Here is a 22,072-nt window from a genome sequence, read left to right as displayed (position 1 = left end):
ACCTGGTCCTTCTTGTGGGAGAAGCGCTGGTGGCACCAGCCATAGATGGTAGCAATGAGCAGCAGGGAGCCGGCCAGGGTGATGATGGTGATGATCAGAGGCATGCTGAATCTATCCTTGATCTCCTCTGCCAGCTGCTCACTGTGGAAGGTGACGTTGGCGATGCCAAGCTGCAGAGGGAAGGTCGGGTTAGGGCCTGAAATGGCATGTGTCCATCCTCCAGGGATGTCCACTGGGGACCCCGACTGGCGAACATTGCTTCATGGGTGCTTACCTTGTCTAACTCATCCTTCTTTTCCTTCAGCTCCTCGAAGACCTTTTCGGGGTCCAAATGAACTGAGGGAAGGAAGGAGCTGTAGTGAGCACCTGGTGGTGGGGGGGCACCCTGGGATGGTGCTCGGGAGCACACCCAACAGCAGGTCCAAACGTGACCCCCTTTCTGAGGAGGGGCATGGTGCTGCATGGCCATGGGGCTAGACTTTGCCAAATATGTTCAAAACCAAAATTGGAGTCAGGGCCTCTTTTCCTACCAAGGAGGCAGCCTTAGAGACAAAAGTAGGTCCTGGAGGTCCCTCTAAAGAAGCTGAGCAAGAAGCGGGCTGCAGAGAGCACAGACCCTACCCCATCCCCCTGGCTCCAAGCCTGGTGGGGCATGTCCCAAACTTTGTAAGAGACACATTGTTCACATCTCTGATGTATTTTTTGATGAGCCTTGCAGCTGCTGGGTGTGCCTACAGCCTGAGGACAGGGCTGGCCCTGCTTGCTTGACCTGCGCGTGCAGCTCTGCTGCACAGCACACCATGGGAGCCCAGATCAAAGCTGGTGCAGAGCAGCCAGCTGTGCAGCTTTCCCCCCCCCCCCCCCCCCCCCCGCTGTCCTTCGCCCTGGGCCCTGCTTGTAGCTGAGCTCTGTGCCAGGAGGAGCAAAAAGGGCTGCAAGCTGGGGTGGATCAGCAATGGAGGAGCCGGAGGCACAGGACCCTCCTCCTGGGGTCACGCATCCCACCTCTGCCCTGAACTATGGTTTGGGAGTGGCAGCTCATCTTTGTGTGCATTTGCCTTGACGAAGAGGAGGAGGAGAGTCAGGCTCTTCCTCCCCTCCGTGCCTGTGAGGGAGCAGGCCGGGATGGGGTCTCCAGCCTAATGCTACCAGAAGCTAAAGCCAGGTTTGGCTACGACCGAGCTGAGCTGGATTTCACCAAAAGGCTTCAAAGTGGGCAAGAAACTCCCCAACTACCTACTAACCACAGGACTTGTGCCATAGTGGCCAGCAGAGCCAGGTACTGAATTTTAGGGACTCAGGAGGTCTTTTTTGTCCTGGTTACTTGTACCTAGACACACCATGGAGGGGAGAGGAAGCTTGGCTGGGTCGAGGCTGCAGTTAGGAACTGAACACTTGGCCAGTTGACAGCTCATTTCTGGGTTTGCTGGACCTCCCATGGAGAAGGCCATGGGACCGGATACCCTCAGTGAAGCTCTGCTAGATCCCAAGGGCCCAGCTGAGTCTTCAGTGGGGCTTTCTGAGGGAAAGGACTAGTGACCCCAAGGCTTGCCTTGTCCCATACCCTCCCGCTCCGTGCAGGGAGCGTACTCACGGTGCACGACCACCCGCACGGCCCACCGCCGCGACTGTGGCTCCGGGGACGCCAGAGTCACCGTGCACTTGTCCCTGCTGGGGTCGTACGTGTAGTGAGCCGTTGAGCAGAAAGTCTTGAACAAGGAGCCATTGAGGGTCAAGCTCTTCCACTCGGCCTGGAGGGCGACAAGGTGCACACGGTCGGCTTGGCTCTCCCCAACGAGGAGGTCTGCCCTGGGGGTGGGTTTTGCAGAGGCAGCAAAGGTGGATGATGGAGGGAGAAGGGAGGTGCATGAGTCTGGTCCTGGTCCAGAGCCTAGAACCTGGCAGCGTGATCGTTTTCCTGGTCCAGGCATCTCTCCCAGCACCTTCCGCCTCTGCTCCATGCAATGAGGTGGGCAGTTCTCAGCACAGGGATTGGCCCCAGGCAGCGACTTTAGCAAACCTGGGAGGGTGAGGGAGCATTGCATTCCTTCCGTGGGCCGGCCCGAAGCAGGGATGCTGCCAACAGAGCTGTTCATCGCTCTCCATATATATCCCTTTCCACTGCCGCATCTATCTGCCCGTGCCTCCGCTGGGCCAGGGGAACAGGAAAGGCTTAGAAGTAGTTTCTTTAAGAGCAGCCAAGCTCCTTTTGGCTGCCGTTCCCCACCGGGGTCCCGCGCTGCCTTTATCTGCGGGCGACAGCCTTCGGCCTTACAGGAATAGCAGTGTCCTGAGGGACAGGGATCAGAGCCGGCCGCAAGGAGTCAGGGCCGGGGCAGGCGCCGGGCTTGCTTGCCGGCTGGGGAGGACACCACTCGCCAGGGCAAGGATGCTCTACAGCCCCGAGCCTCGCCGCCGGGGCTCCCTCCCTTCAGTGCGCTGCCCACCGAGGAGGAGGAGGAGAGGAGCCACCCGGCCGAGGAAGGCACCTAATCTCGCCCCATCTTATCTAAATATTTGGGAAGCGGCTCTGGAGGCGGCGCGCGGAGACAGGATGCACATGCCAGGGCGGAAGGAACGGTCCCCGGCCGCGCCGGGCGAGGGCCGCCGGCTGCATTGTTAGTCCCCGGCCGAGCCCCGGCGGCGCTTGGCCGCGGCTCCCTGGGAACCAGCCGCTGCCCCGGCCCTGCCTGTGCACATCGCGCTAGGAAAGGCTTCGCTGCGGGAAAGCTCAGCAAGGCAGCAGGACTGGCCTACCTGGGGACGGCAACGTTCAGGACAGGGCTGAAGCCGAGCTGCAGAGCCGCTGTGGCATGAAGAGCATCTTACTCCCTCTCTACAGCCTCACTTGTCCGGGTTTTGCCTCAGCTCTGGCATCCCCCCCACTGGCCTTTAAATCATACACCTCTCTTACCACCCTACGTGGAAGCAAAGCCTTTACGTTTTAGAGCGGGGAGGCAGGTGCTGCAGAAGGGGACTGAGACTGACGACCAGCCTTTGATTTGTGCCCCATCGCTTTGCGGCCGAGCAGTGAGTGGTGCCTGAGCCTCTTTGCCAGGCTGAACCAAAGCATTTTCCCCACCCCTGCCCATTGCAGTCCTGTCCCTTGGGAGGGTTTTTCTTTTTCTTTCTTTTTTTTTTTTGTTTTTTTTTTTGTTTTTGAGGCGATGCTGGGGCCCCGGTGGCTCTCCCCCTCCAGCCGGTTGCATTCCTTGGCTGCAGTTGACAGGCAGTGGCGCGTTGAGCTAATCCGGTTCCCACACTGGCGGGGACCTAAAACTAACATCCCCAAATGAGGTAACAGCACTTGAGTCAACAAACCGCCCCAGCCAGCTGGCCGGGGTGACAGGGATGGAGCCACTGCTCGGCGCAGGAGTCCCTCTGGCTGCCCTGGGGACTGTCCCGCCAGCCTGGGGCAGGTGGAGATGGCGGAGGAGGCTGCTGAGGTCGCCCAGCCGACAGCGGCTCTTTCCTCTTCTCCAGGCAATGGGAACAAGATCGCTCTCAAAATGACAAGCAGGGCGAGCAGTATCCTGCTCCTGAGGGTCCCAGCATGCAGGAACCCAGCTCCACTGATGCCACTTTGAGCAGGGCGAAGCAGGGGGTTGTACATCAGGTTTTTCTTGCCTTATAGAGGTTGCTGGGCAATGTGGATTGAACATAGGACCAAGTTATCCAGAAAGGTTGTGAAGTCTCCATCCTTGGAGATATTCAAAACCTGACTGGGCATGGTCCTGGGCAACCTACTCTAGCTGACCCTGCTTGAGCAGGAGGTAGGCCGGACCAGATGATCTCCAGAGGTCCCCGCCAATGCCAGCTATGCCCCTGCCAGCTGCAACTATTCTATCATTTCGGTGAGGAAGGGAAACCAGACCAGCTAGGACAGCTGAGTTCAGGTCCAGGGAATCTCATTGGCTTCTGATGGCACTGCTTCCCCCGCCTTGAACAGGCTGGTGGGCCAGCCTAGCAGACCTCCACGGGTGTCCTTCTACACCTACAGTGCCCATCTGCTGTCCTCTCACTGAGCACCTCCATGTCCCAGCCAATGGCATGATGGATGGGTAACACTGAGAGGGTGGCCCCATGGTTGCGTGGCTGAATTGGCCACCTCGGATATGGTCATCCCCTGCTTCATGCAATGCATTTCAGGCAGGAGATGAGAAACAGGGCAGCTACCTAGGCTGGAGAGTCCCATACTGCCAACAAAAGCCAGCTAAAACCCAACTGAACATGAACGTGCTTGCTGAGCCCTTGGTAAGTCATCCTATTTGAAGTGAATCTAGCTAATGTGCCGCATTAAGAAGCCAGCCTCTTTCAGATCCTACCGTAACCAAAAGATGGAGAAGTGGCAACAAAGACAGCAGATGAACCTGGACCAAAGTGTTCAGTGACTGATTAAAAGTACCAACTGAAGAGGAAGGATGCTGGGAACCTACAAAGGAACATCAATCCAAAAAGTTTTACCAACAGCCACATATTTGGCTTGTTAAAAAATTTTATTTTAGGATATATGGTGTTGGGGTTCTCACAATTTATTGCAGGTGGAGAAACTAAGGTGCAGTGGGGTGCACTGCTTGCGATTCCCAGGGTCATTCCCAAGCAGTTTGCTCCTGTCACTACACTGACAGCGTTGCCTGATGCACAAAGTACTGAACAAGGAGTGCAGTAAGGTGGGGTTCTGCATTACCTCCTTTCCTCTGCCTCTGCTTTGCCATGGATGGCCTGGGTATATACCCCATCACTGTGGTCCTCCACGTTCCCTCTCCACTCGTTACCTGACTTGTCATTGAAAGTAAGCTTTTGTGTAAGCTGCTTGCATATACAGCACCTAGCACAATGCAATCCCAATTTTGGCTCATTATTCCTAGACAGGATTTGAGCCATTTTTGGAACACTTCTCCTTATAGCTCTCACTTTCCTGTTTTCCCACGGGTTGCAAAATGCAAAGGACTTTTTCACTTTGCTGTCAAGATTTGGCTAGAGACTTGTTTACCGGGTTTACAAAGCAGGGAAACCAGATAGTGCAGTTTCTCTGTTATCTGCTCAGCTTGGGAGGCATAAAATTTGCTACAGTTTTCAGGAATTCACTGAACGGGAAGCTAACGGCAAGCGGGTGGGAGGTGCGCTGGCAGCCGACGAGGCCGATGCTAGAAGGATGCACCATTGCAGTCCTTCTGCAGCTGCCTGAGGACATAATTGGCACTCTGCGTTCACAGTTCTTCAGCTCGTTATTATGCCCACAGGAATCTAAGAAAAACAACACCACAGACCTCTTGGCTTGCCAGCTCGAGCGGGTAATAGCGCAGCTTAGCAGGCACAAAGCAGCTATAGTTAATGCTAAGCCATTAGCTTTGCCCACCCCTTAACTCACCAGTACGTCACTGCACACTGGTATTGCCCTGCTCTGCTATCCAAAATTCAGCACAGCCTTGCGGCGTATCTCAAGCTACATCACCAGGGAGGAGAGCAGCTACACACAGAGCAAAGAAGGAGGATAAAAGCCAGAAGGAGGATAAAAGCCAGGCCCCATGCAGAGCCAGGTCTTCCTCTGCAGGGCTCATAATTTGGGATTTTCAGCTCCAAGCCGTACAGGGGTTGGAGCACCGATAGCACCCCTAAGGGGCAGGCATCACGCTAGCTGAGCCAGCAAGTCCCACAGCCCTGCCTAAACTAAGTCGCAGAAGTGATTTAGGCTCCAAAATCAGACTTTGTCAATCTATTGAACTATTTTTTAAGGATTAAACCGTACACCCCTTTTCAATGAAAAGCTTTCCCAGTGTGGGCATGGCTGTGGCTTCGGACCCTGCCGTGGCATGTCTCTGTCATGGCATCAGACACCACCGCACTGCGTGCACTTGGCAGAGTCCATTGCAGGAGCCCTCGGAGAGCAGGAATTTCAAGGGCTTCTCCAACCAGATCCCCCACCAAGTGATACTGCTGAGTGTTGGGTTGCATTTACCATGTTTTACACCCCGAAAAGGATTGCATCTTAGTTTGAGGAAATTATTATTGTCGCTGCAGGCTTATGTGCTCAGAGCTCCATGTGTTAAAAGCCCATCTCTAACTGCAGCACAACTACTACTCCTACAAAGAAGCCCAAAAGAAAAGACAGAAACTCAGAAAAGGTGGTACTTACACAGGTTTTAGCTTCTTTAAGGCTTATGACTGGCCAGCTATTTTGCACCTGGTCTTCACAAACGACCTGGAAGGACAGAAGAAAAGCAACTCTCAAATCATTGCCACAGGTTGGAAGGACAGTTGATCAGTGATACAATAGACTGACCGAAACCAGAGCTTTGGAAACATCCCAACCAAAGCTGTGAGCTGTTTTATGCAGAGAAGACAAACTGGAGAGCCCTTCACTCCACCCTTTCTGTATAAAGAAATGGTTTTCCTGGATAACGCAACTGGTCATCTGCGGGACATTTGTTAATGCACTTTCCAAACGAGGTTTGAGATTTGCCACGCGGGGTAAAGGGGGAATGGGCTCGGACAGTGGGGCAGATTCATGCCAGGAGGCCATGACATAGTCCTACCCTGCAAAAGAGAAATGTCTAGAAACAGGACTCCCTTCCCTCCTTCCTGGCACTTTGATCTGTAATTATTCTGGTTTGCATGTTTAGACCGCTGCTCTTCCAATCCATTTTCTGCTATGACCAGCCATGCACGATTTACAGTGACATTGTGGTCTTTCTTTGTCCTCTCAGTGCATGCAAGTCATCCTCAATGAAGTTTCTGCTCTTTATTACACCTCTCCAATTTGTGTTCTTCCCTGTACTCACAGCACTCACATCATAATCCTCCTCACCTGCAGCCTACGTGTCTCTACACTGGAAACCTAGGGGGAAAAAATAGGTTTATCTATTCTTATTTCACTGGCTCATGTGTATACACAATTTTCCAAAGATAGGTCTCTCTCTCTCTCTCTCTTTCTGACTCAGACACAGTGAGAAGGGCTGCAGGCTCTACATGTGAATTGAGTGCCAGCGAAAAATTAATAGGCAGTTTTGGGGCTAAAATCCAGCTCGCGTCATAAGAGCCTGCAGGGAACTGCTATGAGCACAGGGCATGCCTGGCCCCTGCTCTCCAGGGGACAGCGTGAACGTGCTCCCACTGTCATAAAACTCGTTCAAGAACGAGCATCCTTTTTTAGATATTTCTTGGACACTGTTACGAAAAGTCCCCCTTCCCGTAGGCATCCTTACCTCATTTTGGAAGGTGTTGTTAGGGTGCCAGTGGCCAGGCCTGCTGCTCGTCGTCTGGTCCCTGGAGGCTGGGGCCGACGGCTGGGGGCTGGTTGGTCTCTGGTCAGTGATTGCAGGTTTGCTTGACATAGATCCTTGTCCACGGCTGGTCTGAGCTGGGTCCCCAACGTACACCAGAAAACAAGAAGACAGACACTGATACGGTAGAGACGATATAGCTGATACAGCTCCATCTATGAGCTACAGAAAATAAGTTTCCAGTGACATTTATTTGGATCGCTCGATCTGCCTTGAAGCTTACTGTGTCTAGTAAAATATATACAGGCTTTGGGTTTATATATGTATATATGTATATATTTTTTAATTAATTGTGATACAGAAAAAAAATGTTTGGCTGATTTCATTTTCTACTGCTAAAACCCATCAGACTATCCTGATGAGATTAATCCAAAGGCTATGATGGCTGTGCATTGGTAGCCAGGGAATCACTTATTAAAAAGAATCACTGGATAAATGGGACAGCCCTCATTTCATCTAATCTGGAATGTCTTCCATGAAGGTTTCTACAGCAGAAGGAGAATATCTGAGCTGGCTCTACAGGATCTCGCAGTTAATGGAGTTCAGCGTGCAAATCACCTGAGCGTCTACAGGCATCTTTGTTAGGAGGGGATGAAACACTCCACAAACTCTGTTGACCATATCTCCATCAGCTATGCAAAGAGCCCAGGCTGACCTGCTTAGATGTAGACAATCAACCTGTAAGTGCCAGCTGTGGGATGAGTCCCATCCTTGGGTCTGTCCAGCTGCCTACATGTCCCTGTCTGGTACTATGAGAGATACCTCAGGGCACGCTGCCCACCTGCCATGCCAGAAAGGCACATGCCCCATGTCTACCAGCCCCATGCAGGTATCTCCGATGCCTGAGACTGTCTCAAAAGCCTGTAAGGGCCTGTAGCATCTTGCAGTTCCTTATGCAATTGGAACAGTGCAATGAGCTCTATGACTTGCCATGAGCAAGTGAGGCCATGAGTGTACTGGCCTCCCATCTGCCCTAATTGTTTTAAAGAAATGGATGTCCATCCCTGTCTTCCTAATAGTTCCTCCAGTGGTGACAATCAAAGAGAGATGAAATGCCACATCCTGTTTATAGCCTGTTCAATGGTTTGATTTTGGGATTTTTGCCTCTTCCACAACAAAGATGATAGATATTTCTCTCCTGGATGCATTCTCAGGGCTCCAGGAGAGGGTTCATTTCAAAAGCATCTGTTTCTGTTGCATTCTCTCATCTATTTATTTAATGTAAAGGTGACTTAGACCTCTTCAGACTCAAAGCCTGAGGTCAAATTTAAATTAACGTCATTTCATTCTTCATCCTTTAATGGAAAACGATCCTCTGGAGCATGAGGGGAAAGAAACATCGTTCACGAAGACACCCATTTCACCTCCCCTTGCCTGCTAACATGCCTGAAACATGATCTGGATGGAGCCAGTAAAGATGGACTTGCATTAAGTCCGTGGCCCTTTTGGTGATGCTGACAACAAGGAGGACCTGGAAGGCTGAGGGGGAGGATATGGTTTCATGAGCAGCTTCCACGTTGCAGGCTATTGGGAAATGGGTCAAGACCAACCAGCTGTTCTCCAAAGGAAGACACCAACGAGCTTCAGTGTCACAGCAGCTTTTATTCAGGGCTAGGTTTCAGCTGTGCCCACAATCTCTCCTAGATCTGGAGGACTCCATGAAGACTTCACAGTCCCACAATGTGATTGCTTTCCTGTAAACGTTATATGGCAGAATGCCAAAGGGGAAGCTGAAGCTCTGCCTCACCAGGACGCTCCCTGGGACACTTATTTCAGGGGATAAACTAACATGACTCTAAATCTCAAAGGGTCTAGATAAAGCATACTAATGGTGTTCAGCGAGATCCAAAACAACCTGTGGACACTCACAATGCTGCTTAGGGGGAAGCAAAACCACTGCAGCAGTGATGAATACCCTTCCTAACTGCTTAGACTCTTCAGAGTTCATAGACTCAGAGTCTAGCCACAAAACTCCCTTAGTCATCTAAAGCTTGTTTTCTGTGCGTGCCCAGACAGTCTTTACTGGGCTGTCAGCCATGCTAGGGATCTTTCACATTCAGCATACAGGGTGCTGCCAGTCCATTTCATTGACTCCATGAGTCTACAGTGTCAGGCTCTACTGCTAAACTCCTCACTGCAGGCTCTCTTTGTAGTCACTGAAGACTGAGTCATTGCAGTCAATGGTGCTTAGAGCACAGTTCAGTCCATCTGAAAACAGACGCTTACATTTTGTCAGCTGATTCTTGCCTTGAATTTCACTAACTGCATTGACTAGCTTTCCGTTGATGACAACAGGAACCTAAACACCCAGTTCTTATGGAGACAACTATGCTGGAAAGTCCTAAAATGAGACAAGATGAAGACACCCCATAATGACACAAAATATTTAGATTAGTCAAGGGACAACATCACAAAAGGCCCCTCTACACACACACACACACACACACACACACACACACACTCACAGAAATAAATGGTCTGTGTGGTCTGGTACCTGCTCCAGGAGATGGAGTGGCTGTTGGCTTAGAGACCTTGTCTATGCTCCCAGGTGGTAAAGACAGAGATGTTTTACTAGTAATGGGGGACACAGATCCAGCAGCAGGGGCAACAGAAGTGTTGATGCTTCCAGGTCTGGTAGAAGAGGCCAGTCCATGGACTGCAGAACTGGGAGAAGAATGTGGCTGCTGGGTGACAGATTTGGGGGGGGAGTTGCTGTGGTTCTTGAGCCCAGGAGAAAGGCTGGCCGCTGTGATGCTGATGCTAGCTGCAGCGCTGGTCCGCTGGTCCAGAGGACTAGTGGGAGCCACACTGGAAGATGTTGCAATGGTGTTTACTGAGTTTCCTGAGCTGGTCGAAAGACTTATATGCTGCTGATCCGCACTGGAGGTCGCAGTAATGCTGGCTACCGGTGATCGTGAGCTGGCTGAAGGGCTGACCTGCTGAGGCAGGCTGGGTGGTGTAACAAGGTTGGGCAGCAGGTGTCCCAGCTTATTTGTAGTGCTGGTCCCCTGAGCTGTGCTGGGAGACACAGCAGGGGTGGACGTAGGCTTTCCTGCTGCATTTGCAGGGCTGGTTGCTTGAGCTGCGCCGGGAGACACAGCAGGGGTGGACGTAGGCTTTCCTGCTGCATTTGCAGGGCTGGTTGCTTGAGCTGCGCCGGGAGACACAGCAGGGGTGGACGTAGGCTTTCCTGCTGCATTTGCAGGGCTGGTTGCTTGAGCTGCGCCGGGAGACACAGCAGGGGTGGACATAGGCTTTCCTGCTGCATTTGCAGGGCTGGTTGCTTGAGCTGCGCCGGGAGACACAGCAGGGGTGGACGTAGGCTTTCCTGCTGCATTTGCAGGGCTGGTTGCTTGAGCTGCGCCGGGAGACACAGCAGGGGTGGACGTAGGCTTTCCTGCTGCATTTGCAGGGCTGGTTGCTTGAGCTGCGCTGGGAGACACAGCAGGGACAGATGATGGGCTTTCTGTGTTGCTTTTATGGCTGATCCCTTGAGCCATGGCAGGAGACACAGTTGAGGAAGATGGAGGGTTTCCTGAGCTGCTTTTAGGGCTGGTCCCTTGAACTGTGCTGGCAGTTGCAGTAGTGACTTTCTGGTTATTTGTGGCTAGCGTTGTACTAGTCTTTGGAGACGTACTGCCAATCTGAGAGGTGACACCTAGTGAAAAGCAAAAAAAAACCCCAGAAAAACTTTGAACTAAGGAAACTAGCCTTGGTTTCCACCCAGAAAAGTCATTTGTAAAAATAAATGCTACCCAGAAACCAGTCAGAACCCTTTTCAAAGCTAGAGTCATTCACTCATGACTTCTCCTTTCTAAAATCTCACCAAGTGCCATGTTCTGGTAGCACTGTGCCTAGCAGAAAACAGCAGATGAGAAGAAGGAGGAAGAAAACCAAGGAAGCCTGAGTGACCTACACTACTGCACTACAGACGTAGTAAAATTCATGAGACAGAGGGAGTGGCAGAAGTAGCAGCAGGTCAAGACCTGGTGACACACTGAAGTCAGATCTCCTTTGGACGGGAGGTGTGCTAGGTCCTGTGCAGGGTGTTCCCGAAATAAAGCACATCCTCGTACAGAGGCAGCCAAGGGACACTCCATGTGCTGTTTGATTAACTCCATTATGAGAGCATCTCCGGTCTCTGAAGTGGTGAGGAGCCTCAGATAAATAAGATGACACATCTGACCATTTTGAAAGTTACTTTCTTTTTGCAAACTCCAATTTTCTTTCTTTAATTGCTTCCATTTTTTAATTTAGGGTGGATTTTATTTTCCCCTCCCAAACTCAGATGATTGCTATGAAAAAATGTCACAAAAGGGCACGTTCACATAACTTCACAGAATCAAACCATGTACAGACCGAAATTCTCCATTGGGTAAACTGTGGAAGTTATATTTATTCTTCTTGCTCCAAAATAATGGGTCAACACTGGACAGATTTTTGCACTTACTTTTAGCTCCATTATTTTAATTTCAAGCATGTTCAAATCGACTGCCCGTTGCAAATATTATCACCAAATTATGACTGCTTGTTTGTTTAGCTGATTTCTTTTTTATTATTCTTAAAAGATGGATAAATTTGCATAAAAATTAAAAAAAAAAATCAAAGGATTCCTTTAGGTAAGAAACAGAGAACTAAGAGAGGGAAATGAAGGACTCCCTCCACATTGCCCACACAAATCCCTGACACTGTTATGAAAGCACAACCTTAACCACAAAATTCCCATGCGGTCCCGTGTGGTCTTCATCCTGCATTTATACAGCCTGAAACATCCCTTAGAAATGCTGCTTTTATCATGGCTTATTTGTTTTTGAGGAAACCCGTGAAGTATTTTACCGAGTATTTTACATTACCTCAGTGGGAAAAGAGCTCAGGCTCAATACAAAGAGCCCTGCCAGGGGTTGACCGTTGCTCGGTTATCTCACATTATCATTCACAAAGAGATCTGTGGGACTGGCAGTTGGTTTCTGAAGAATACTTCACATTCTCAAATTATGAGGCTCTTTCTCAGTGAGGAAAGTGGCCAAAGGATGGGTTGTGTTAGAAAAGAAAGCTCTCCAACAGCCTCGAGCTCTGCAACATGCCACAATGAAAAAAATGTGGTTGTTTGTACATGGCAACCACAAGCCCTGGGCTCTTTGCTCAAATTTGCCCCAGGAAAGGTTTGACAAATTTTTCACCTTTGAAAAACTGCAGGCTGCACTAACTCATTTCATCAATGGATTTGTCTGGAGTAGGAAAAAAAACCAAAAAAAAAATCTGATTTGGGGGAGGTTTTTGTTCCACCTGATGACCATGCAGAAGAGGGCCATTTTTTGCCCCTCTAAAACAGGAGTGAAACGTCCCGGGTTTGGTTTTCAGCTGTACACATTTGACACAAATGGAGCTCTCCTGAAATCTGCTTGGTTTTTTTCATGCTGGCGAACTGCAAGGGACTTGCTGGCAGGCAAGAGGCACTTGCTTTTACAAAGCCTGTTTATTTGGTTGTGCTTCAAAGATCTGACGAAAGCTAGAGTGTCTGAAGCTATCAATCAGCTTGGCTTCAGCTGAGGAAACTTAACCTGGTTCAGCGCTGCCAGTCCTGGATCCGGGAGGTGAAAGCATATTAGAGACAAGACCTGAAAGTGGGATGTAGGCGTGGGGAGGCTGGGCCAGGTGAGGGGTCAGCAGGAGACCCTTGGGAACTGCATGGGGATGAGTTGGCTTTGGAGGAGGTTGGAGGACTACAGCTGGGCTCTGCCCTGGTGCGGATGGACATCTGAATAGGGAAATGCAGAGGGGAGAGAAAAGATGTGCAGATCCCATTCTTAAACATGTTTTCTACTCCTGGTTATCTACCAGCCACCAGGAGCTAGCCATTTCTGAGACCACTGTTAAGATATGTGGGCAGCTGGTGAGTTTTGAGCTGCATGATCTGAAAGGTACGGTAACTAATGAATTTAGTTAAAACTAGGAGGGTGGATTACTTGAAGAAACCTTGGACTTGTGAGAAAAAAACATCACCACATCTGTAGGAAAAGAGTGTTTGCAGAGAGGTCACATTTCTTACCAGACCAACTTATTTTCGAATAAGGACAGGTAAGGAAGCAAAACACGGGCGTAAGATCAGGATTGGACCCAGCAGAGGAACCCCAGTTGCAAAAGGCAGGACTGAGTTATGTTCTTTTTTCCTTAGCTGGTTTGAATCCTCGATGATGGTGGTGCAAGCTAGAAACCAGCTATCTAGTGAGTCAAAAAGGGGATCTATCCCGTAAATAGGGATATTAGGGTTTGAGAGGAGTCCTGACAACAAGTGAAGCAAGAAAAAGCAACACCTAAAGGTAGAAAGAAGACAAAAGAAATGTAAATAAAGGAAGAGGAGGAAGGAAGGTGGAAATATCCCACTGCTGCCACTTCCTCTTCACCTCCCAAAGCCCAGGCCCAGAGAGGCAGGAAGCAAGTGCTCACTGAAGGAAAGGTGGAAAAGACAATTCAATTCAACTCCATCCAAAGGAGAAAGAGGCAGATCATTGCCTTGGCTCTGGGCCAGCCCCAGTGGCCAGCTGGGATCCCATGAGACACAAAAAGAGGGGCCTGACTTCAGTGTTTCGCCATCCCACCCCAGGGAGCTGCGAAGCCAGCACAGCTACCAAAGTGCTTTTGCACCAGGCTGCTTAGAGTAACTATTGGGTGAAAATGCCCAAAGCAAAGGGTCCCTCCACTGATGGAGAAAGCCTGTGTGATCCTCCAGGCTTGCCCTAGCTGTGTTGGGTAGCAGGTCCTCCTTCAAGGGACCCGGGGGATGCATCCCAAAAAAGCAGCCAGGAGAAGAACTGAGATTTGAGTTGATACCCACAAAATTTACTATTCATTTAGCTTTCCATATCTCTGCTTCCAGTCTTGCTTAGTGCACCTCTCCTACTAAGGTCGAGTGATCTTAAAACATCAATTTATTCTTTGTCATTAAACCATGCCCAGGGTTTTAAGTGGTCTCTGAGCAACCTGAGGAGCCAGCCCACCCTGCTGCTTTGGGAGGGGTGAGTCACCATCAATGGTGGATGTATGGATGAATGGATGCATTCAATGGGTGCCAACCACACAGACACGTAGGACACAGTCCGTCCTACTACATGGGCCAGGCCAAGGTCAGGCAATGCTAAATGCTACAGCGGTGGAAATTTCGGTGGGTAATGACCTGCATCTTTCTGGCAAGCAGCACCACAAATGATCTCAGCCAGAAAACACACTATCACACTACTCCTTCCCTATAAACCCACTCTTGCTCCAATGAGCTGGAGGGCACCACTGGGAAGCCTTATGTAAAAAAACTCCCTTCCTGAGGGATCTGTGGGATCTTCACTTGATCTGAAGCAGATCTTTCTTTCTTTAATAACCTCCACCCTGCCTTTGCTCAGTTCTGGCTACTACCAGATTTTCCCTTTCCTCCTTTCTTCTTCCACTGTTTTCCTCAAAGCAGGTGATTTTTGAAGAATTATTTTGCCCTGCTGAAATGCAGTGGAAGTGGTGGCCGGTGGCCGTGGGGATGGCCATGAGAAGGGGAAAGCCAGGCAGTCTGCAAACCTGACACTCCTCCCTCTCAAAACAGCACAGGTATGAGTTCGGGCTCTCCCCGCAATGCAGTCAGCGTGGCTGTCACACCTCTGGCCATGGCAACGGCTAGGCGAGAAAGATCAGCCGCCGGCTGAATTCTCCCACAGAGGATCAGAAGTCATATCCTCAGATCCGTCCCCCAGATTTTTGGCCACCTATCTGTTGGCAAAATGTGTCTTTGCCATCCAGATGTGGCAACCAACTTCCTCTTCTGGGACACTGCCGAATTAAACTCTTCTTCCTTTCACAACGAACCAGATGCTGCTGAGGTCTCTGGGCTGGACTGAGTTTTATTGCTCTAGGCTTAATACTAGCAGTTTGCCCAGAGATTCTGTCTCACTTCAGCGTTAGAAATTTTTTTTTTTTTAGAGTGGAGAAGAATGAATTACGTTTTTGGTATGTAACGGGGCCACTTCCAACAGAAGGCCTGGCTAATGCAAACTCATTGCTCTTGTTTTCAGAGGCCTACCAAATACTTAATTCCAAAAGAGAAACACATACAAAACAAACAGTGAGAGCACTGCAAGGCCAGGAGTCGCTGTTTTCCTTTCACACACACCCTATCTATTTCTTTCAAACTCCGGAGAACTAGATTCTTTGTCTCTTCCTTACTGACTGGCCGCTAGTTCCAAATCTCTGCAGTGGATCCAGTGGTAATAACTGACAATGAGCCCCCCCGTTTCCCTGGGCTGATAGCCAATATTGCCTGACGGCTGTCCTCAACAAAAGACAGGAAGAGGATCTGGTCTAAAAAGAGAAAGACCCTGCAAAGCACAGATTGATGGTTCGAAAAGACAGATAGGACAAGATTATGTTCAGTGCCCCTTTAACATCACAAGCGATACAGTATTTCCTTGGCAGCAAAAGAGTGACCCTTTCACACTGTGAGCCCCAAAGATAAAAGGATTTAACGCATGCTTAAGAAAAGAAGAACGCAGGGGAATTCCACCAAGTCACAGAACCCAGCGTCACCCCCCTCTTACCAGGAAGAGATTATTTCTAAAAACCTGAAAGGGAAAGTTCACTTGGATTCCAGCCAGGGGCCATCACCCTCTTTTCAAGAAGACAGAAAGAAATTACCTGCCTCTGACCTTCCTGGCTAGGTTTCGGCAGGGCAGGACCAGCGACTCAGTCTCACTTTTTGGACCATCATCAGTTCTTCACGTTACAGAGAACCAGCATAAAGTACCAGCTATCAGAACGTGTGTCTCCCAGCGAGACGCTCTTGCTGATGGACTTGGGGAAGTGTTTTAACACTAACAGGTCGCAGCGAGTCTAACACCTGAGTCTGCACCTCTCCTCTTGCACGTGTCACCCCCAAACCCCCAAATCCTTGCATATCTTAGTGGGGAGGGGGCTAGAGCTGCCCAATAAACATATATACATCCCTGGGAGGAGCAGGTAAGCCTTCCACGCACGCATCCATGTGTGCAGAGGCCAAATAGCCTGGAGGAAATGAGTACACTGCAAAAACATGATTTCATTTCCGGATACGTGTATCCCATGACTGTCTGCAATATGGTGTCTCCGTAACAGGGAGTGTCCTGAAGGGGCGAGAGCTTTCCCTGATCACTAGCTACACGGACATGCCGGTTTTGCCCAAGGGAGCAAGGTTTGGGAGGCTGGAAGTGCTGCTTTCAGTCCTCGCTGCTCTGGGGCTCCTGCTGGCTAGGGCTGGAGGAGGAACGTCACGATTAGGAGCTGCTCTGATGTGAAAAGCCAGCCACGATGTACAAGAAAACGTGTGATGTTTTGTGCCAACGGATTTTGGTCCACCATCACTCGAGGGCCACAGTTTTCAGCACGCCACTAAGCGATGCTCTGGACCACTTGGACCCTCTTTGCAGCGTGGACACAGGGGAGTTTGCAGGCTGGGGAAGATGCCAAGGGGGAAGTAGCTTGTTTAGAAAGGCCACAGCTCTAAGCATGGAAAAAAAAAGAAACACATCAGTACAAAATGCAAAAAACGAAAGGACATGTCCTATGCCTCCTCCCTGCAGCCCGCTGCCTCTCTGCGCAGCTCCTGTTGTTAAATTAATTCCCTGCCTGAGGCTTCCTGTTTCCTATTTCTGTAACACCCCTCCCACCTCGGCCCTGACCACCTTGTTGAAACAGTTCAGACAGGCTAAAAATCTATTAATAGTGTGAAAAGGAAGCCCAAAAGAATAACTTCGGAAGCGGTGGGTGACATACCCCACTCTGGCGGGCCAGTGGGCTGAGCCCAGCTCAAAGCCGACTCCTGCTCCTCCCAAGACGGGATGAGAAACCTCGGGAGACCAAGCGACCCAGGGAAGGGGAGGGGATATGAGCCGGTTCTTATCCGCCTCCCCGTTTGCAGCCTTTCCTGCATCAGTAAGGGCCAGGGCTTGAGTTTGTCAAGGGGAAAAGGAGTGGGGGGGGGGGGGGGCTGAGGACCCGGGCTGGCCTTTGTGAAGGATCACCTCTAGGGTGGACCGTAGAGACCAGGGAGACCAGATTAGCAGAACAGCACAAAGTATAATTATTTATACTGGAACCAAGCTGGGCTACCAGAGCCAACTATCATCTCAGAGAGTTTTCAGGTTTCCCTTGTGGACAGGCTCTTTCCCTTCCTCCTGCTTAGAGGAAGATAGCTCCAAGCAGCACCGTCCTCCCGAGCTACCTGCCGAGATTTTGGGGAGAGCTATGACCTGAGCCATGCTGTGGGCAGCGGATGCACACGTGCTCATCTTGTCACCCTTGCAAATGGAGCTTCTCTGCGTCACAAGATGCGCTTTCATCTTGGCACTACCTGACCACTTTGCTGTCGGTCTCACCCTGGCTTCACCAGGGCCAAAGACAAACTTGGCTTCCCGTAGGACAATAAGGGGAAAGGTCTGATGGTCAGTGACATCATGTTTGCAGACCCTAACCCATCAGCTCAACTCTCCATCTCTATCCTCTCGCCAGAACTTAAAAAAAAAAAAGAAAAGAAAAGAAAAGAAAAACTGCTGTAGATGAGTCTTGAGAGAATTGCACTGTAAAATATTATAGATGAGACCTGACAGTTGGATCTAGTGAGAGCTGCAGTATCTCTCAGGAAGGAAACAAGGATGTCTGGACCCTTATTTAAAGCCATTGAGCTTGTTTTCAGCAGGGAACCTCCTTGTGCCCTGCTGAAAGGAGGCTTGATGGAGAAAAGCTTTCAGTTGGGTGCTGATCTTGCGTGCAGGTGATAGAAATTGAGACCATACTACTGACAAGGGTCCTTTCCTCTGTTATGAAATCAAATGAACCCAGAGCTGCAGTCTGCCCAAAGCCTCTACACAGAAGGACTTACCTGAGAAGCACTTACTGGCTGCACATGGGGGAAAAACAATGATGAGCTTCAAGCCCTGACAGGTTTTGCTCTTATCACACCTGTCCAGATGTACAGGAGTGCCCGGAGGCTTCCCGCTCTGCACCACCGGACTGGAGATAGCCCTCAACTGGAGATGCTGGGCACAACCCAGCAGCACCTTAACGTCATCCTGAGGACTATTAGCAGGCTGAAGGATATTACAGTCCCTCACAGCCCTAGACTAGCCCAAAACTGCCCCATTTTAATTCAGACCAGGAAAAATTCTTTTAGTTGCCCTTGTTGCACCCAGTGGAAGTAATTCAGAATCTCACGGTGCAGTAACGTGAACCAAATCTCAGGCTTCTGCTGCTCTATTCCTCCTGTTAGATCTGCCTCACTTTATTTTGTTTACAAGACAGCCGCCTTGGGTACAAGGAGCAGATTGTACAGCCTGTTAGCTAATCTGCCTGTTTGTGAAAAGAAAATACCGTTCCACATTGCAGATGAATTGCTGCGGTCGAAGCTTCTTGGTTCTGACCAAGAAACCCAGCCAAAGCCTGAGATGCCTTTCCTGCCACTATTGCTACACTCGTCCCCAAAATTCAGGTTCTGATCAAATGGCATTTTCTGATGAGAAACCTGCTTCATTAACAAATTCTCAGTCAGCTCTTTCTGTAAGTATTTGAGCCAGCTCAACTTGTCTGTTGTTTCATTTGGAAGAGTGGAAAAACTATTAAAAATAATCATCCCAAGGCACATCTCCCTACTCAGACAGGTTTCTCTTCAGTGTGCAAAGAGACTTTTGTTCTTAGACAGGTTTCTCTTCAGTGCGTAGAGACATTTGTTCTTCTGGAGGAGAAGAGCACTTTGCTTTACAATTTCTAGGACTTTTGGAAACTTTAGAGCAATTACTTTTTAACTGATGCGAATCGGTCTGCGGGGGCAGCAGTTTAACCCATGAACCTTGGGCAATCCCAGCATCTCTCCTCCTCACCCCACCGGCCTCTCTAAATGGCTTATTTGGGGAGGCAGAAATGGGTTAATTTGCTATACTGGGGCCAATTAATGAACAGCCAATGGATTCGAGGGGGCAGAAGTATTTCAGCACTCCTCACCCCAGTAATGTGAAGAACAACAGGTTTGCTTGAATAGACCTGGTTATTGCAAGTTCCTAGGAGGGGAACCCAAAGGAAGAGCTGCTGGAGATGGTCTGAGACTGAGCCTCCTTTCCCGTGTGCCAAACTTACCACTTCACAAACTCTGCTGGGGTGGCTAGAGATGGGTTTTGCCCTCCTGACCTGTTTCCCTCCTCGCTACAAAGTGGGCAGGCAGGAGGCCTCATCAGACAGAAGCTGCTCTGTGCATAGGATGCACACTTACTTCAATGTACTTGTGTACAGGTCTATTTTGGCTCCTCTAGATTAGACACCGTCCCATCTATTACCTCCATCTCTCAAAAAAATTACCATCAGATTGTCTTTCACGCCAAGCTTGGCCACTTTCCGAATTTCTCCTTGAGGACTGGTTATTTCCAAGAAATTGGGATTGGGCTGTGGCACCTTTCACCCATATGGACCCAAATGGCCCATCCCGGGCAGCGTCATCTGCAAGCCAGAGGTAAGGGATGCTGGTGATGGGAGCAAGCTCTAAGCCAGCCTCTCTCATGGATAAACACAGGACATCATAATAAGGACTGTGTTTCCATGGCTCTTCCCATGGACAATCTGTAGCTATCTAAAAACTGAAGGGAAAGGGGAAAAATAATAAAAAAGAGACAGGAAGACCAGTGTGGAAAATGAAGGCTCCAGAATCTTTTTGCATGATGTTGTCAAGGAGGCGAACATACACACACACCACAGCCCTTTCCACTCTACCTCCAGCTATTTTTTATCACTGAGCCTGGAAAAATCCTCTTTCCGCTGAGTGCTGATGGGATTTGGAACTGACCCGGTTCCAACCCTGCACCTTTCCCAGGCTGCAAAAATGAACCGGGGACTCTTCACGGCCCAAACAGAAACCCTTCCATCGCTCAGGAAACAGTAGCGGAGCTGCTGAAGCGGAAATGCTCAGAGTGCGAGCCAGCAAAACAACACTTCCCCGCTTGACTGGATCCTCCAAAGCTCAGAGCGTCACCACACTCATATCCCTCTCAGGCCTCTTTTACACCATTACCAAGTATGGCGTTATTCTGCGGCAACCTCGCTTCTTTAAAGTAAGATTTGTGGCAGTACAACATACTCCTGTTTCAAGTGAGCATAATCTCCCTCATGCAAATAACCCCTTGAGGAGTTTTCCATCTGAAACCAGCATCTGGAGGACATGATATCTGGTATATTTAGCACTGAAACCCTACTGTTTCTGCAAGAGTCACCTAGGGACTTCGGAAGAAACTCAAGCTTTACTTTGAGAAATGGGCCACGAAGGTGTCTAGGCAGCAAGGCAAAGCCCAACCACCTTCGGCCCTAACAGCGGTCAAGGATCAAAATCACGCTCAAGGTCACAAGAATGCCTTCAACCCGCAGGAGATCTGTATGTATATCTCACACACACACACACACACACACACACACACACACACAAAATATGTATAATATATATGTAATAATATATATGTGTGTGTACATATGTGTATATATGTATTTTTATAAAACACTTGAGATTCTTCTTACATAACTTCTGGGTTGTAAGCCTTTAAGATTCTCTGTCACGCTTTAGTCTACAAGCATGAGTGCTAAAGAAGCCTGTTCTCCCAAAAAAGTAATCGTATTAAAAGCCCAGATTCCTCTGAATCTGGAGAGGAATCTCCGGTCCGTAATAAGGACTGAGAGCCTAGATAAGACTATCAGAGTTGGTAATGTCACCTTAAGTCCTCAGGGAGACTGTTAACTTCGCCATCTCCCTTTTAGTGAGGGCTGAAGGCTGGCCCACAAACTAATTTCAGCAGCATGGAGTATGAAGCTGGCAGCAGGGTGGTGGGAAGGAGACCTTCAAGGAAGCCAGTGCTAAGAACTGCTTGGTCAAAGCCACCAGTTTGCTACTGAAGGCTGATCTGTCACATCAAACCAGGATATCTGACTTCCTTTCTCCAGCCCTGATGCAGAGCTACCTCACACCGCATGACAAGAGATATATTCATCTAGGCAGAGGAGAAGTTCCTCTCCATGCTTTTCAGCCCAGAAGGATGAATCATCTCTGCCCAGCTTTTCCTGGAGGACTGCTACAGACAACTTGAAAAGGAGTGAGGGCAGGAGCCATCAAGTGGGAAGCTGATTTTTATTCAGCCTAATGGTTTGTCTACAGAGAAGAACTCAGGAAAATTAATCAAAAATTAATGAAAGGTTTGATTTCAAAGTGGATTAGTTAAAGTGCACACAACTCGCCAGGTGGTGACTCTTGTTCAGCTTTAATTAGCCCTCATTCAATTTGGCTGAAATGAAGTGGGCAAAATCAAATTAAAGTCTCCTTGCTTATGAAAGCCAACACAGAGGAGTCGATACAGTTTAAGAAAGCTAATTCCAGAGAAATCTGGTGATGGTTCCCACACAAACAAGCCCCTAAATTTTGCCTTTGGCACTGATGCCGACCCCATGCAGGACCAGGCTCCTGCCTGCTAACCCCAACATCTCAAAGGCAGTGGGCTTGCATGTCCTGAGTGAGAAGCAGCCTCGCTCCTGTCTAGCAGCTGAACGCATAGGCTTTGCTCCCCTCCAGCTGGCCAGGTTCATACTCTGTGCAATCACAGCAATGCGGGGAAGGAGCTGACCCCGAGCCAGGGCCCACACCTGTGCTGGCTGGGTGACACTGGCATATGGAGTGCAGAGGCTGGCTTGGGCGTGCTTTGCTTGCTGGCACTGGTCCTCATCCCGAATGTCAGGCAGGATGGGGAAATGCAGAACTACAA

General features: G+C 49.7%; 1 protein-coding gene across 5 annotated transcripts in view; it reads right to left on the bottom strand.

Moving 5' to 3' along the window:
- The window catches only part of PODXL (podocalyxin like), a 49,375-nt gene that overhangs the window by 6,766 nt on the left and 20,537 nt on the right, over positions 1 to 22,072 (bottom strand). For all 5 annotated transcript variants that reach the window (XM_068954498.1, XM_068954360.1, XM_068954290.1 and 2 more), the window contains exons 2-7: positions 9,778 to 10,941; positions 7,206 to 7,360; positions 6,137 to 6,202; positions 1,595 to 1,751; positions 275 to 336; positions 3 to 170 (exon numbers count right to left, since the gene is read on the bottom strand). In XM_068954498.1, coding sequence (XP_068810599.1) covers positions 3 to 170; positions 275 to 336; positions 1,595 to 1,751; positions 6,137 to 6,202; positions 7,206 to 7,360; positions 9,778 to 10,941 — 1,772 coding nt within the window. The remainder of the gene's footprint in view (positions 1 to 2; positions 171 to 274; positions 337 to 1,594; positions 1,752 to 6,136; positions 6,203 to 7,205; positions 7,361 to 9,777; positions 10,942 to 22,072) is intronic.

This window comes from Struthio camelus, chromosome 1, assembly GCF_040807025.1.
Source record: "Struthio camelus isolate bStrCam1 chromosome 1, bStrCam1.hap1, whole genome shotgun sequence".
Taxonomy (NCBI): Eukaryota; Metazoa; Chordata; class Aves; order Struthioniformes; family Struthionidae; genus Struthio; species Struthio camelus.
This window is presented reverse-complemented; position numbering and strand designations above follow the sequence as displayed.